This window comes from Trichosurus vulpecula, chromosome 3 (genome assembly GCF_011100635.1).
Source record: "Trichosurus vulpecula isolate mTriVul1 chromosome 3, mTriVul1.pri, whole genome shotgun sequence".
NCBI classification, from domain to species: Eukaryota; Metazoa; Chordata; class Mammalia; order Diprotodontia; family Phalangeridae; genus Trichosurus; species Trichosurus vulpecula.
Window position 1 is genome coordinate 276,414,905 of NC_050575.1, and position 17,322 is coordinate 276,432,226.

At 35.1% G+C, this 17,322-nt stretch overlaps 1 protein-coding gene across 1 annotated transcript in view; it reads right to left on the minus strand.

The window, feature by feature from the left end:
• Positions 1-17,322, minus strand: part of DZANK1 (double zinc ribbon and ankyrin repeat domains 1) — a 132,609-nt gene that overhangs the window by 86,825 nt on the left and 28,462 nt on the right. The window contains exon 8 of the mRNA XM_036751307.1: positions 3,564-3,677. Coding sequence (XP_036607202.1) covers positions 3,564-3,677 — 114 coding nt within the window. The remainder of the gene's footprint in view (positions 1-3,563; positions 3,678-17,322) is intronic.

A 17,322-nucleotide genomic window follows, 5' to 3' on the forward strand; every position in this document is an offset into this window, starting at 1 on the left:
ATATAAAGTGCTTCATGAACCTTAACGTGGTATATAAATGTTAGCTGTTATTACTAATAACAAGGCGAACGCTATTGCTAATGATAGCAAAAAGATAAGAGAAGGAGTCAATGTCATAAACTATGGCAAAGAAGAAACAAAACTATATCTATTTGCTGGTAACATGATGCTGATAACATGAAACAGCAAAGAAATTGAGACAATTAACAGTTTTAGTAACGTAAAAGACTACAAAATAAACCCACAAAAATCAACAGAATTTCTATATAGCAATACCAAAACCCAGGAGGAAATATTAGAAAAGGGTGTCTCATTCTAAATAACTACAAAATATGTAAAATATATGGGAGTCAGTCTAACAATGCACACAAGACCTGAAGAGATATTATTATAAAATACTCCATAATGAAATAAAGAATTATTTAAATAACTGGAAGCTTGTTCACTGTTCATGACTAAGCTATGCCAATATAATAAAAAAAATGCTATTATCTAAATCAATTTGTAGATTTAGTGCTATAACAATCAGTCTACCAAGGGGATGTATTATAGAGCTAGATAAAAAATAACAAATCATTTAAAGAAAGGTCTTGAATCTCAAGGGAGATAATTTTTTAAAAATCAAGCTACCAAGGGGATACCTCATAGAGCTAGATAAAATGATAATATAATTAATTCAAAGGAACAGAAGACTTAGAATCTCAAGGGAAATCTTGAAAAAAAAGTATAAATTAGGGAATTCCAGACCTCAAATTGTATTACAAAACAATAATCACCAAAGCTATATGGTACTGACTTTTTAAAAGTGACAAATAAGTATGAATCAGAAACAACAATCTGGTAACAACTAGGAACATAAATTAATTGGGGGAAAAACTACTCCCAATTTGATGAGAACTGCTGGGAAAACTGGAAAAAGATTTGCCAGGAATTAAATTTAGATCACCATCTTATATAATATGCAACAATAAATTTATAACAGATATGTGACATAATATCAAAGACCACACCATGAAAAAATTAGAAGAGAGCCAAATCAAATCTCTTTAACAGTTATGGCTAGGAGATGAATTCCCAACCAAACAAGAGACAGTTGATCACAAGAGATAAAACAGATCATTTCAATTACATGAAATTAAAGAGGTTTTGCATTTATAAAATCAAAGCAATTACGTTAAAAGGGAAGTGGTCAACTGGGAAAAAATCTTTGTGTCAAAATTTTCTTAAAAAAGAATACCTCAATTTAAAAAACATACCTCATAATTTTGAAGACTAGAAATATCTGTTTGATTTAGAAAATCCACTACTGGGCACATTCAGGGAGGGCAAAGACATAATGGAATGTACCATATATAAAAAATATCCATAGAAGCTCTCTTTGTAGTAACAAAATATTGGAAATAAAGTGAGTATTGATTGGGGAACAGATAAAAATAGTTGTGGTAGATGCATACCAATGGTGCTTCTATTTTCTTACATACTGCTTTATGCCCTGGAAGTAATATTTCCTATTTTGGGGTTCTTTCTGCAGCTTCTATTGTAATGTTGAAATTTTATCAAAGTTAGTCAGGAGCCACCCTTTGAAGGACACTTAGCACCCTTTGAAATAACTTTCTCGTAAAAGAATAAGTAAATTATCATTTATATTCCCTTGGTACCAGTTGTCCTTAATAATCACATATTTTTTAAATATTATGGGGCCAGTGACAATTCTGAACATTTCAAAGTATGAGGGCTTGGAAGTGGGAAAATCAAGTAATAACACAAGAAGCTACTGAATTAAATTCTTATTTCTTATTGACTTAGCTCGGTTATACCCAGATCAGTTCAGTCTCTAGGAATCATGTTTGCAGTTATTAGAATCTCAACTATGAGTATAGGTAAATATTCTAATTTTGGCTGGATTCTCTTAACTAAATAATTATTTTCTTATTGTGAGTTTTTCTCATTGCTAATTAGTCTTGTTTTGGAACCAAAAGAATGTTTTTCTGTAAGATGAGGCTAATTTTACAACAATCTCCTTATTTTAGTCACCACTTGGAATTAAAGGGAATATAAGACTTATTTCTATCTACCCAACAGGTAACAGATAAAATTGGATGTATAGAAGAAAACTTTTATTTTTTACTAGGATTTACAGGTCAGGTGATTAGTTATGACTGTGTCCTCTGACTATAGAAATATATATTTTTGTACACATATGGGGCAGCTAGGTGGTGTTGTGGCTCAAGTGCTGGGTCTGAAGTCAGGAAGACTAATTTTCCTGAATTCAAATCTAGTTTAGACACATACTAGCTGTGTGACTCTGGGCAAGTCACTTAACCCTGTTTGCCTCAATTTCCTCATCTGTAAAATGAACTGGATAAGGAAATGGCAGACCATTCTAGTATCTTTGCCAAGAAAACCCAAACTGGGACATGGAGAGTCGGATACTACTGAAAACAACTGAACGACAACAATGTCTACATACATACATACATTAATATGTATCTCAATAATCTGAGAAACATTTATTAAGATCCTACTATGTTTCAGGTATTTCACATGCCAGGAATACAATAAGATGAATGAAATATTCTGTGCTTCCAAGGAACTGATAGTCTTTCCATCTTTCTTCTCAATTTATACATCTGTCTATGTATGTCCAGATCTGTGATTTCATTCACATTCTCCACCAATGAAGACTGGCAACTTGTTTGCAACTTAAAGTGTTAGAAACTTGCCTGGAATACTGAGAAATTAACTGACTTGCCCGTGGTCACACAGCTAGTATAAGTCCTAGGCAAGACGTGAACCCAGGTCTTCCTGATTCCAAGGTTAGCCTTCTATCCATTATATCAGACTCTATCATACAACTTTTCTCTATGATAGTAATTCTCTATACTCTTTCTGTATGGTAGTATGGTAATAATTGATAATCAAAGTAAACAGAAGCTTGAGAATAGTTTAAATAAAAGCCATCTCCAGTCATTCTGATTTATATCTTGCCATTGGACCCAGATGGCTCTAGAGGAGAAAGTGAGGCTGGTGACTTTGCACAGCCCTCCTTATTTAAATCCAATTCACTTGCATCATCTTCCTGATCTCATGGTCCTCTTTGAGAATGAAGCACAAACAACAACAACAAATAAAAACTATAATAATAAAAATAAAATAAAAATAAGGCATAATGTTCAATTTTTATCAAATTATAAAATTTATCAAAATATTTATAAAATTTATTAAGTAATGCCAAAATTTTCCTGAAGCTTAGAATATTGTAAAATTCAGTTATAATGAGTTTGAGCTGGAAACCTTTATTAAATAATTTTACAGAAGGAACTTTACTGTACCTATCTCTCATGCACATAGACACAATTGGCAGATTATTTTGTACAATATGACTAGCCATGAATAAAAGTGTCTTTAATCATAGATACAATTTAATAAGCATCACACGTGATCAAGGACTTGACTGTGGCAATAGTTCAATTAACCAAACACATAATCTATATCAAAATGTGCATTCTACTATTCAAAACATTACTTTCAACAGCTTTAATTCACGATTTAATTTTCATTACCTTTAAATGAACATTAGCCTGGTGCTGTAGCTGTGGAGCACGAGGGGCCTCACACACAACACATAAAGGAGTGTTCACTGGTACCATGGTTCTGCATTCAGTGCACATCCCCATCTGTATAGAAGTGATAGTTGCTTTATATTTTAAAAAAATTAACTGAAGAGGAAAACAGAATTTAGTGTATAAAATAAACTTTTAGGTAATACTGAACTATAGAGAAAGTCATAGGTAAATGAAGGGATTTTACAAGGCCTAAAATAAATCCAAATTCTTTAAGTGGCTGTGCAACAACAGTAAGTCAATATACTTATTTCAATATACATTTTGAGATTTTAAAATAAAGGTATCATTGTGATTATCTTAGTTGTTTCAGTTTTTTCTGTAAAATGAAGAGTAAGACAGACTTACTGTCCTCCCCCAAAGCCAAATAATGAAGTAAGGCAACAATCCCAGCTTACACCTTGAAATCTATTTGCAAAGACAAATTACTCTATATATTTTTCAAGATTAAGTTTCCTATTTCATATAGAAAGCTTCATTCTTACCTTACCTTTCAATGTCTAGGTTCATAATTTATTAAGAATAACAATATTTTCTTAAAAAGAAAAATATTTTGTTGGTCAAAGATTAACTAATTAGTCTGAAAGTTTCCTCTTTCATCTCAGGACAAACTCAAATAGGATGACATCACTGTTGACTTGCTTTCTGTATTTCAACTCTGACTTGGACGAACCACTAGCTCTCTGTCATCCATTCTGTCTTCTCCTGAGACTATCAGCAAAGCTATCACTTTTGTTAGATAAGGATCTTGACTTAGGCTTCCCAATTCTTTTTTTTTTTTTATTGTTAACAGACTTAAAAATTTCTAAATTTCCCACAGAGAGGATAAGCCTTTGGAAAGAATACATTGAACTATGATAATGGAAAAAAGTGAAGGGGCTTATGGATACAGCAATTTGGCTGTGAGAGTATTTGGGAGAATGGGAATAGAAACAAGGAAGGAAGGAGTTGGGAAGTGTGTCTCATTTCTGATCCATTAGGAAGATAAAGATTAGATCCATATTAGCAAAGAGGGGATAAAGGAGAAAGAGTAGAATAAGCAAGGCATAAGAATAGGTTTGGACCTTGAAGGAGTCAGTTCTTGTGTGAGAAGAGCTAGAAATGGGTCTGCCAGAAGTTCGGGCTGGCACACAAGATCCTGAAGACGCACTGGTGTATTCTGATATGGATTGGTTGAAAACAGTGTACCAAACAAAATACTATAGAGGACTAGATGAATAATTATGATGCCTCTTATTTGTATAATGCTTTAATGTTTATAAAATGCTTTCTTCTCAACACTGGGAGGTACGTAGTAAGTTTTATTATTCTCCTTATACAAAGGAAGAAATGAAGGCTTAAGAAAGCTGAAGTGACCTGGCCAGGCTATGTTGCTTCAAGGTAAGCTCTGGGCAAATGTTTGAACCCTGGCCTCCTGACTCCATGTCAAGCATGCCATGCTGCCTCTTTCAAACTAACATAAATTTATTTTCCAAGGACCATAGAAAACTGAGGAACATTTAGTTTTAATTTGGGCTGTACTAAACAGTGTACTGAAGCTGAGCTCTGTTCCTTGAACATATGTACTGCTGGAAAAGATGAAGTTAATGGGTCCTCACTAGATACGGAATTCTTTCTCCAACTTTACCTGCTGAAATTCCACCAATCGTTTCATAGCTATCACTTGAGAAATGGTTTCTACCCACTTCTCAAAAAGTTGCAAAAATGCCACTTATAACAGCTAGTAATATTATTATTAACTAGCATTTATATAGCACATCAACATTTGCAAATGCTTTACAAACATTATCTAATTTTATCCTCACAATAAGCCTGAGAAATTCTATTATTATCCCCATTTCATAGATGAAACTGAGACAGACAGAAGCTAAGTGATCTGGCCAGAATCACAGAGTTAGTATCTAAAGTCATATTTGAACTCAGGACTTCCTGACTCCACTTTCAGCACTCTATCCACCATACCACTTAATGTTTTAAAGTTTTATTTATTTATTTTTAATGCTTTAAAGTTCTGCAAAGCCCTTTATACATGTTACCTCATTTGATCCTTGTAACAATCCTGTGAGGTTGGTGCTATTATTATCTCTGGTTTACAGATGAGGAAAACAGAGGTTAATGAGATTAAGTGACTTGTCCAGGGTCACAAAGTTAATAATCTGCTTCAGGATTTGAACTCAGGTCTTGCCGACTCCCAATCCAGCATTCTATCCATAAGTTGCCTTTATATTTTGGATATGAAGTTTTTTCTGATTTTCCCAGTAGGAAATTATTCTCCTTTCCTCCAAAAATGCTTATCACTTTGTACTTCTCACTCATGTTTATTTCATATCATAGACATTTATTTGCATTCTTATCTTCCCTATTAAAATATAGGCTCCTTGAGGACAAGGACCATTTATCCTTCTATATCCCTTATAACCTAGCACAGTGAATTACTCATAGCAGGCCATGAGAAGAGTTCCAGGGATGGCAACTGGTTCTAGAGTCTTCTTTGAGCTACCAATCTATTTTTATCAGTCTGTGAATTCCAAGAACTTCCCAAATGCTTCCTTAAGGAAATAATGTAATGCAGGGTGGTAAAGTTATTTTAATTGGCTTCTGGGCCAGAACAAAAGATTTAGGCAGATGACTTCTCATATTTTTCCTCAGTGGCTTGTGAGCAGAGAAAAATATTGTGAGCTGTCATGAGAGGAAGGGGCAGATTTGTTTTTATTCTTTCCAGATCTTAGGTGAATGTGTATTCTAAGTGAAAAAAGTATGATGTGCTTGCATCAAAGAAGGTGCTGTGCTCTATGAATAAAGCAGAATTGTAGTAGCTCAAAGGAAACATGAGATGTGCAAATTCAGAGACATCTCCACCCTAAATGTTCATACTGACTATTCATACCCAACCTGTGGTAGAGCCTTCTGAGCTTGTCTTAGTCTGATCAGCCACAGGTGGACACATTGTACATTGACTCCATCATTTCAAGCAACCCATTTGTTTTATGTGGAAACTGCTGCTGTGCTGGCCAATCAGCTACTGTGTTTCCTTGTTCTTTTATTTGAATCCTGTATGTAATTTACAGACACTCAAGGGAAGTGGGCCACCCCTTATTTCAGTTTTCCACTATGCTGACAACTTAATAAACTTTTTTCTAAATTATTACAATTTAGAAATCTTTTCTTCTCAGCTCATAAATTGGTGTCAGAATTGGGATCTCTGATGGTTGACTCAAAAGGTTGGATTTGACCTAGACAGGATCACTCTGCACAGAGAAAACTGGAGAAAACTGAGTACCCCTGTAGTTCAAGTGGAACATAGTCAAATTGCACTTGGCCCCAGACTAGGTCTTAGGACTCAGGACTCTGAGTGTCCAGAAAGCTAGGGGGCCTGTGTACCATTTCAAACTGGGGAATTACTTAGGGAGAGTTAGAATTAGCCTAGCCACATTTATGGGCTAATGAGTAGTCATTTTGGACAGATCAACCAAGAGTTTTGAGGAGGTATGTCCATCATCTGTTAATCTAGTTAGTCCTCCAACAGATCTTTCTCTTCTCTTCTCTTCTCTTCTCTTCTCTTCTCTTCTCTTCTCTTCTCTTCTCTTCTCTGTCTCTCTCTGTCTCTCTCTCTGTCTCTCTCTCTCTCTCTCTCTCTATCTCTCTCTCTCTCTCTCCCCCTCCCTCCCTTCCTTCCTCCCTTCCCCACCCCCTTTCTCTGTAGTTCACTTACTCTCCAGTGATTATCACAAAATAAACGGGATACATTTTCTGTGACTATCTACTGGCAGCAGCAAATACGAGGGCCATCAGTTGAACTATGCAACTTGCTGGGTGGGAATCTTTTATTCATTTAGTTGATTGAGCAACCCTGATAAACCACCTACCCACATTCATTCACTTAAAATGACCGTTTATTAAGGAGAGAAGCTAGTATGTGTAGGAGTCAAAATAAACAGTTGACCAGGGTTGAGCTGTTCATGGGCCAAGTGCTCAAGCCCCAAGAGTAGGAAACCTCTCTTTTTCTCTCTCTCTCTACCCTTCCTAAGAGCTTCTCAGAAAAATCTTAATCTAGTGTCATGCCTAGTGTTGTTTATAGATTCTACTACCTTGGAAGATTTCTCAGGAGAAAATACAGCTAGAAAGATTGTGATGTAAAAAAATGTAGCCAGGGAGCCAAGATAGAAGCTTAGAGGCGGCCACCCAGCTAAACTCTCCCAACATTCCCCTCCAAACAACTTTAAAATAACACTTCTAATCAGATATTGGAGTGGCAGAGCCAATGAAAATTCAGGGTGAGAATTTTTCTGGCCTAAAAACACTTAAGAGGTAATAGGAGAAGTCTGTAATACTGAGGTGGAGGTCTGATGAGTTTGTCTGGAGCTCATACACTTTTAAAAGCAGATGCTCAAAAAAAAGTTGTTTTGCAGGCAACTGGGAAATAAGATATATAGGGAATGGGGCATAGAAATCTACCTTGTCCTACAAGAAAGTAAGGGTAAAGAGGATTGGGGAGGGGAGTGGGGTGTCAGAAGGAAGGGCTCACTGGGGAATGGGGCAATCAGAATATATGCCATCTTGGAGTGGGGGGGAAGATAGAAATGGGGAGAAAATTTGTAAGTCAAAATCTTGTGGAAATCAATGTTAAAAACTAAAATATTAAATAATAAAATTTGGGGAAAAAACAGAATTGGCCTAATGGTAAAAGAGTCATAAAATTCACTGAAAAAAAGAATTCCTTAAAAAGTAGAGGAGGTCAAATGGAAAAAGAGGACAAAATCTCACTGAAGAAAATAATTCCTTAAAAATTACAATTGGGCAAGTGGAAGCTAATGATTCCATGAGACATCAAGAAACAATAAGACAAAGTCAAAAGAATGAAAAAAAAGAAGAAAATATGAAATATCTCATCAGAAAAACATCTGACCTGGAAAATACATCAAGGAGAGATAATTTAAGAATTATTGGATTACCCGAATGCCATATTCAAAGAAAGAGCCTAGACATCATAATTCAAGAAATTATCAAGGAAAACTGCCCTGATATCAGAGGCCAAATAGAAATTGAAAGAATCCACCAAGTACTTTCTAAAAGAAATCCCAAAATGAAAATTCGCAGGAATATTATAGCCAAATTTCACAGGTGGCATGTCAAAAAGGAAATATTGCAAGCAGCCAGAAAGAAACAATTCAAATAATGTGGAGCCACAGTCAGTTTCACACAAGATTTAGTGACTTCCACATTAAAGGAGCAGAAGGTATGGAATATGATATTCCAGAAGGCAAAAGGTCTAGGATTATAACCAAGTCACCAACCCAGCAAAATTGAGTGTAATCCTTCAGGAGAATATATGGTTCTTTCATTAATAGAGGACTTACAAGCATTCCTGAGGAAAAGACCAGAGCTGAATTGAAAATCTGACATTCAAAAAAAAATCTGACATTCAAATACAAGATTCAAGAGAAGTATAAAAAGGTAAACATGAAAGAGTAATAATAAGGGACTCAATAAAGCTAAACTATTTACATTCCTATACAGAAAGATGAAACATGTAACTCTTAAGAACTTTATCATTATTAGGGCAATCAGAAGGAGTCCACATAGACAGAGGGCATGGGTACGAGTTGATTATGTTGGAATGATCTCAAAAAAATGAAGGGGGAGAAAGAGGGATGCACTGGGAGAAGGGAGAAGGGAGAGGTGGAATGGAGGAATATTTCTCACTTAAAAGAGGCACTCAAGGAAGAGCTTTCACAATGGAGGGGGAAATGAGGGAGCAGGCAATGCTTGAAACTCACTCTCATTAGAATTGATTCAAAGAAGGAAAACATATATATATATACACATTCAGTTGTGTACAGAAGTATAACTTACCCAATAGGAAAATAGCAAGGGAAGGGGATAAGAGATGGGAGGCAGTGATAAAAAGGGGGGTAGATCAAAGGAGGCAGTGGTTAGAAACAAAAAAGGCTTTTAAAGAAGGACAGGATAATATGAGAGAGGAAGAACTTGAAGATGATGGGATGGAAGAAAGTACACAGTTAAGTAATCATAACTGTAAATTTGAATGGGATGAGTTCACCCATAAAATGGAAGCAGATAGCAAAATGGATTAGAAACCAGAATCCAATAACATGTTGTTCACACGAGACATACTTGAAACAGAAGAGACACACATAGAATTAAAATAAAGGGCTGGAGTAAAATCTAATATGTTTTAGGTGAAGTAAAAAAGGCAGGGGTAGCAATTATGATCTTAGACAAAGCAAAAGCAAAAATAGACCTAATTAAAAGAGATAACTGGGGGAACCACATTTTGCTAAAAGGTACCATAGACAATGAAGTAATAACAAAAATTTTACAGCAAGTTTCTCTGATGAGAAAGACCTCATTTCTCAAATATACACTGAGCATAGAACTGAGTCAATTTCATAAAAGAGCCATTCCCCATTTGAAAAATGGTCAAAGGATATTAACAGGCAGTTTTCAGAAGAAGAAATCAAATAGTTACAGTCATATGACAAAATGCTCTCAATCATTATTGCTTAAAGAAATACAAATGAAAACAACTCCGAGGTACCCCCTCACACCTATCAGAAATGACAAATGCTAGAGGAGAAAAGAGAAAAAGAGGTACACTAATGAAGTACTGGTGGAGTTGTGAACTGATCCAAGCATTCTAGAAAAGAATTTGGCACAATGTCCAAAGGGCTATAATACTGTGTATACCTTTTGACTCACCAACATACTGGGTTTGCATCCCAAAAAAGATCAAAAAAAGGGGAAAAGAATCTAGGTGTAAAAAAATATTCATAGCAGCTCTTTCTGTATTGGCAAAGAATTGGAAATTGAGGGGATATTCATCAATTGGGTAATGGCTGAACAAGTTGTGGCATATGATTTTGATAGGGTACTACTGTGTTATGGGAAATGATGAGGGGGGTGGTTTCAGAAAAAACATGGCAACACCTATAGGAACTGATGCAAAGTAAAGTGAGAAGAACTAGGATACCACTGTGCATAGTAACAGCAATGTTGTAATGATGATCAACTGTGGAAAACTTGGATACTCTGATCAATGCAACAATCCAAGACAATTCCAAAGGACTCATGATGAAGACATGCTATCCACCTCCAGAGAGAGAACTGATGAACTCTGAGTGCAAATTAAAGTATAATTTTCTCACTTTCTTTATTTTTTTGCTTTTTAAAAAATATGGCTAATACGGAAATATATTTTGCATGGTTTCACATGTCTAACTGATATATTGTTTGCCTTCTCAGTGGGTGGGGGAGGAAGTAGAGGGAAGAGAATTTGGAACTCAAAATTTAAAAAGAAAAGAATGTTAAAAATAAATAAATGATAAATTTGAAAATTAAAAAAAATTAAAAATCAAAAACTGTATACAGAGAGTTAAAAATCTGGGGAAGATTAGTGAAATTTCATACCTGAAACAATTCTCTCAGTTTTCTATAACCTGATGCTAAACTCTCCATCCCAGTAAGCAGGGACTTACACTCCCACTTCAGACTTTCAGTGAGAGAGAAGGTTTTAGGAAGAAAAAAACCAAACAAAAACAAAACAAACAAAAAAAAAACCCTGCACCACAAAACTTTTTCTAAGTCATTTCAGCCCTTGCCAGATTGGGGTTACAGAGATAAAGTCAGAAAAGTAAAGAAAGGGATAATATTTTTTTCCTATATTGTAGAAATATATGGTATTATAAGCTACTTAGAGGTTAAATTTGTAATTGTAATCTAATATCTTAGCTGTAAATGTGGGTTGTATAATTTGAGGTGCTGGCAGCTAATAGTCCGTGAGATAACTGAAATTTTGACTGATACCATCTGTGATTGTAAATTCAGATTTTATTTTATTTTGTCCTAAAACTAATATAAAACTAAAGATAATTTTGATGTCTGATCCTCTATAGGAAGATCAGATCTTAAAAAATATACTTGATATTTGGCAATAAAATGACATGTAGATGATATTTAGAAACTGCATGAATAAGAATTAAAAGTATAAGTATTCTATATTTGCTTTTGATGCAATTAGTATAGAATGCCAAATTGATAGATGAAGTGATTTACTATGTAAGATCATCTGGGCATAGATTCAATGGAATTGATGTTATTTGACTGGCAAAAAGTTTTGTGGTACATTTAAAAATTTGTAATATTATTTATGTTACTATTAGACTCCTAATTTTTCTTGTATTGTGATTTTTGGGAAATTGTTGTATAAGAAGTGTTGTTAATTTGAAATCATACCTATAGGGTAATCCAATTTTATTACTTGAAAATTAACTCTTCTTTTGATAGAGACTGTTGCCATTATGATTTTAAAAACCTGTCAAGAATTTAATTGGGTATATTTTGCCTAAAATGAATAATATTGTAATTATTTAGAGTTGGGGAAAATGCCACAGACCTTGTAAATATCTGAGAAGTTCTTTAGGGACTTGACAGATTTTCAGTTTCCTAGATCTTAATATTTACTAAAGTCATATATCTCATTAACTCTGTGGAAGAAGTTGCTGAAAGAATGTTGTGAAGTTCTAAAATAATGAAGTGGTTTAATGAGAAACTAGGATCTCCCATAAGTGAAGTAGAGGGACTTAGGAATTTATTTTATAAAGAGTGATTTTTATCTTATAGATTGTTTAGCCATTGTTTATGAAAATTATAAAAGTACACCTGGAATAGCAGTTATGCAAGTTACATCTTTGAGTCAACCTAGTATCAACAGATCTCAGATCTAAAGATTTTGTTTTGGTGTTAGGGTTTAATATGTTATACTTTCAGATAGGAGATCTATCAGACTCAAGGCCTACAGTAGCTACTATTTTTCTGGGTTTTGAATGAACTATTATGTATTCGCTATATGTGTATAATCATAGATTGTGATAATTTTCTTAATTTCTAAAGCTGAATGTGTGTTCCAAGATGGATTTGAACTAGCAAGGATGTACAAGATTAGGCTTATATGTATTGCTAAGTGTTAATGAGACAACATGAGAAAAAAATAATAGCTATGCCTAAACTGTGGTTTAGTGAGGCAAAATCTCTTGGGATTGTAATTTGATGTTGTTCTGAGTTTTTTTTCTATTTCAGGTATGAGTGCCTGAATTTTCACTGAGTCAATAATCTATCATGTAAGGGAAAAGCCAAGTGCTGTTTAAGGGGAGTATGGTCTGAGAACTGTCAGGCAGATGTTGTGCCTGGTAATGTTGAGAGGATAACCCTGTATAGGTGAAGGTAGGATCCTCTTGACTTAGTTTCTCCACTGTGTTATTTCCTTCTGAATAGGAAATTTTCCCTCCTGGTTAATTTTGAGTGGCTATGATACCCTGTGAATAGTGTGGAACTTTGCTATATGCTTAGCTATTCCAAAATAAAGGCAAACTATGGCTTTTATCTGCACTCAGAGTTAAGGAAGCTTTATACTTAAGTCAGTCAATATTGTTATAACCATGTCCATCTTTTTCCTTTCATAGGAAATTTCTAAACAAAGGCAAGTAAATTATAAAAGTTTATATACATGAAGAATCTTCTTGTTGCAATGCTACAGCTCTCTGAGTTACTATAATTGGTTGCAAATATGAAAGATCTTACTGTTTTTAATTTTACTATTCTGAATTTATTGTCAACAATAGTTATATATTCATGTATAAGGTTAGCCCCTTAAAATATCTCATTCTTTCTAGGTGATTTGAGAATATTATATCCTCAAAAGGTAGATAGGGCAATTAGGACAAAAATGTGATGGGATAAAGCTATAAAAGTTTTAAATTGTAATGTAGTAAAATACCACTTTGAGAAAAACAAGATTAAATTGTTTTCTCTAAGAACTGAGATACATACATATATATAACTGGCTTTTGAGATAGATGATTTTAATTAGACCCCTATTTTACTCCAACCAGTATTAATTTGTTTAGTGTGATTTCATAGGGGTAGTGATTATACTGATGTGCATATCTATTAACATACATTTAGTCAGTCTAAGCAACTAATATAAATATAGGAATTATATCTAGTAATACATATTCATACGCATTGTATTTAGGGATAATTAAGATAAATTCTTTCTTACAATAGGCCCCAAACTTTAACCTACAACCTGTAAGTTCACTAACCTGTTGTAAAGTTCGCTTGCCTAACCACAAGAATGCTGACTAGAGGACCTCCACCCTTTTGGCCTATAGTACCAAAGCTAATGTGGGTGAGAGGCTGGTAGGGCTCTAGACCTCTGCCATATTCTGCTTAATCACTGTGACCAAGTCCAACATAGGTGGAATGTTATGACATGATATGGAAAGTCCCTCTACTTATTTTTGTACCCCTGGACCACCCTCTCTTGCCCAACATGAGGAGGGGACCATCTTATGAATACTTAGTGGAGATGACCCTTGCCTTGCTCATCCTGTGACTATCCATAGTGATGCATCATTTCTGGCTCTCCTGGAGAATCAAGGTCTATCAACCTATGAAACTGCATTTTACTTTGCTTCTTTTGTGTATCTGGGTATCTGGGGACAGGGGACATCGCATATCATGAGGAAGATCTGAATTCCACTCCATTAGAGGGGACTATGGATCCTTTAATAAAGTGCTACTGGCTTGGAGCTCTGCCTCAGTTTCTTTTATTGTAGATAGGACAATTTTGGACTGTATGCTTTCAAATGTTTCTATTAAGAACAATGACAAAAAGACAAGTATAAAGCTCTCTCCTTAAGGTTTGAACTGATTTTTACTGTTTGAACTAGTTAATGAAAAACAATATTTAAGAGGAATATCCTTCTACAACTGCCTTGGGAATGAGGCCTATTCCAGAATTTCCAGGGAGAATGTTTCTAAGCATCAGACGGCTCCATGAGACAGCCAAGGGCCTAGATGAAATAAATGGATGAAAGGTGGTTTAATCTGTAACCTGAGTTTACCTGTGGAGTCTGTTTAACTCTGTTTGTTCCCTAAGGGATATAGGAGATTATGACTCTGTTTAACTATGTTTGTTCAACTTTTATGACATTGAAGGAAAAATGAATTTATCTTTTTTTTAACCTTTTAGGAAATATGTGACCCTATGTGTTCTTTCAATTTCTGAGAAGTCTTCATGTATTCGGAGAGGCACTTGTTTCCTGGTACATATAATCCTGACGTTTGTTTACCCAGTTTCACCCCTCTGACTGAGTTGCAACCAATCTGATCCCTATCATACTTTAAAGGAATTCTATCAAGCTCTTGATAAGATGATCAGTGAAGGAGATGCCTCCATGGACTCATTATTTTAAACCTTAACCTCGTTATCTGCTTCCGTAATTGTACCTAGCCCTTTGTGGCTGAGAAACCAGATCAGTTATTTACAGACCATATTTGGTTAATATTTAACTCAGATTATGCTGACCAGAAACACAGTCAGATCTGAAGATTCAAGCATATCAAGTACCCCACAAGTCTTACCTGGAATCTGCCTCCATGCTGGCCAACCAGCTACTGTTTCCTTATTCCTTTGTTCGAATCCTTTATATTGTATAATTTACATATACTGGGTCGGGGGGTTGTAAGCCACCCCTTTTTTTGGCTCTCCCCTCTGATGGGCAACTTAATAAACTTCTTTCTAAATTATTTTAGTTTAGGAATCTTTTGTTCTCACTAACAACTGGATACTGAAATATACACTGAAAATTAAATAAAAATCACTGACCCAACATAAATAGTCTATGGCATATTTGAACAAATATATGAAATGAGCAAGAACCAAAAAGAAATCAAAAAGTACTCAAAATACTGAAAGGAAAAATAGGTCTTGGGTTCTTTTTTTTTTTTAAAGTTTACAAAAGCTACTTCCAACATTCCTTAGGCACATATACTGTGAAGAGTTTTCATGGTACTCTTCACTGATGAAATATACTCCTACCAAAAAAAAAAAACCAAACCCAAAAGAAACCATAGAAATGGATTTTAAAAATAAGTGATGCATGGTGTTCTGTCCTTATGAAGAATGCCTAGCAGGCATGTTTTTTATCCAAAAATCATTTTTTGAAATTGACATCTTAACCTCTAGATAAGCTTTTAAAAATTAAACCTGTGTTAGAAGCACAGTTGTTTTAATCACTTCTAAATGCCACTCAAATTCACTTAACAGCTTAGCTAATACCTGACAGAAAATCAACAGCTGTTCTTTTTCTGCCAAACAAGAGTCATGGAATTGACTTCATTATATCAAAGTTCATTAACTTAATTTGTTTGAGACTAGTATGTTACTCCAAAATTACACATATCTTACAGGGTACGTGTGCTGACAGAAGTGAAAATATTTGTGGTGGCAGTTTTTTCATCTTCATAAGCCTTGTTAATCTAAGTGGATTTTCTGCCTGAAACCAAATGTCAAATCTCTAAAAATATATAGGTATACATACACACACATACACACATATATATATACATACGTATACACACACACATATACATGTATATATACGATTTTATTTTTTACTCTTTTCTTCCTTTCTAGCCTGCAGTGATAAAGAAACCCCATGGCCCCTTAGGGTTGCCCCTAGAACTCTGAGGGTAAGAAGGAGCCAGCCCCACTAATAGCATGAGTGGGAACTGGGCCAAGGATATCAAATATCGTCCCCTCCAGTCTGGTCACCTCCATAACCTCCTCAGCAACCACCAGAGCCTCCTCACCAGCTGCTTGGCTGTCTCTGCTTTTGTTTTTTGAATCCCTGGTGTTTACCACATGGCAAGCACTTAACAAATGCTTTCTTTTCATCCATCCATTCATTCATTCATTCCTGACCCTGCCATTCCCCTGCATCAGTGGCTTCCTATGGCCTCTAGGTTAAATTGCAAACTCCTCTCATTGGCATTTAAAACCCCTCAAAATCTGGCTCCAACCTATCTTTCCAAACTAATATCCTATTACACTCCTTCACATACTATTCCCAGAGCCTGGCCTTTCATTTCCCACCACTGTAACTTTTTATAGGCTGTTCCACCATCCCTGGAATGCTCTTGGAATCTCTAGTTCATGTCAAGGCTCAGCTCAGGGGCCATCTCCTACATGAACCTGATTAACCCCCAAATGAAAACCCTTTGTATTTACTTTCCACTTCATGTTTACTTATTTGCATATGCATCATTCTGCTCCTACCTTCACCCCAGCTCTAAGTAGGGTAAAAGTTCTTCGAAGGGCAAGGAATACTACTAAATGCATTTGGGTGGTGGATCGATGGAATAGCGTAGGTACACATGACAATGACTATAGTGATACTGCTTGATAAACCCCAAAACTCCAGCTTCTGGGATAAGAACTCACTAGTCAACAAAAACTGCTGGGAAAACTGGAAAATAGTATGGCAGAAACTAGGCATAGACGAAAGTCAAAAAGGGTACACAATTTAGACATAAAGGCTAATACTATAAGCAAATTAGGAGAGCAAGGAATAGTTTACCTGTCAGATTTATGGAGAATGGAGGAACTTATGACCAAACAAGAGTTAAAGAACATTATGAAATGCAAAATGGACAATTTCGATTACATTAAATTGAAAAGTTTTTGCATGAACAAAAGCAATGCAACTAAGATTAGAAGGGAAGCAGAAAACTGGGAAAGAATTTATACAGCTAGTGTCTCTGACAAACGCCTTATTTCTAAAATATATAGAGAACTGAGTCAAATTTATAAGAATACAAGTCATTCCCCAACTGG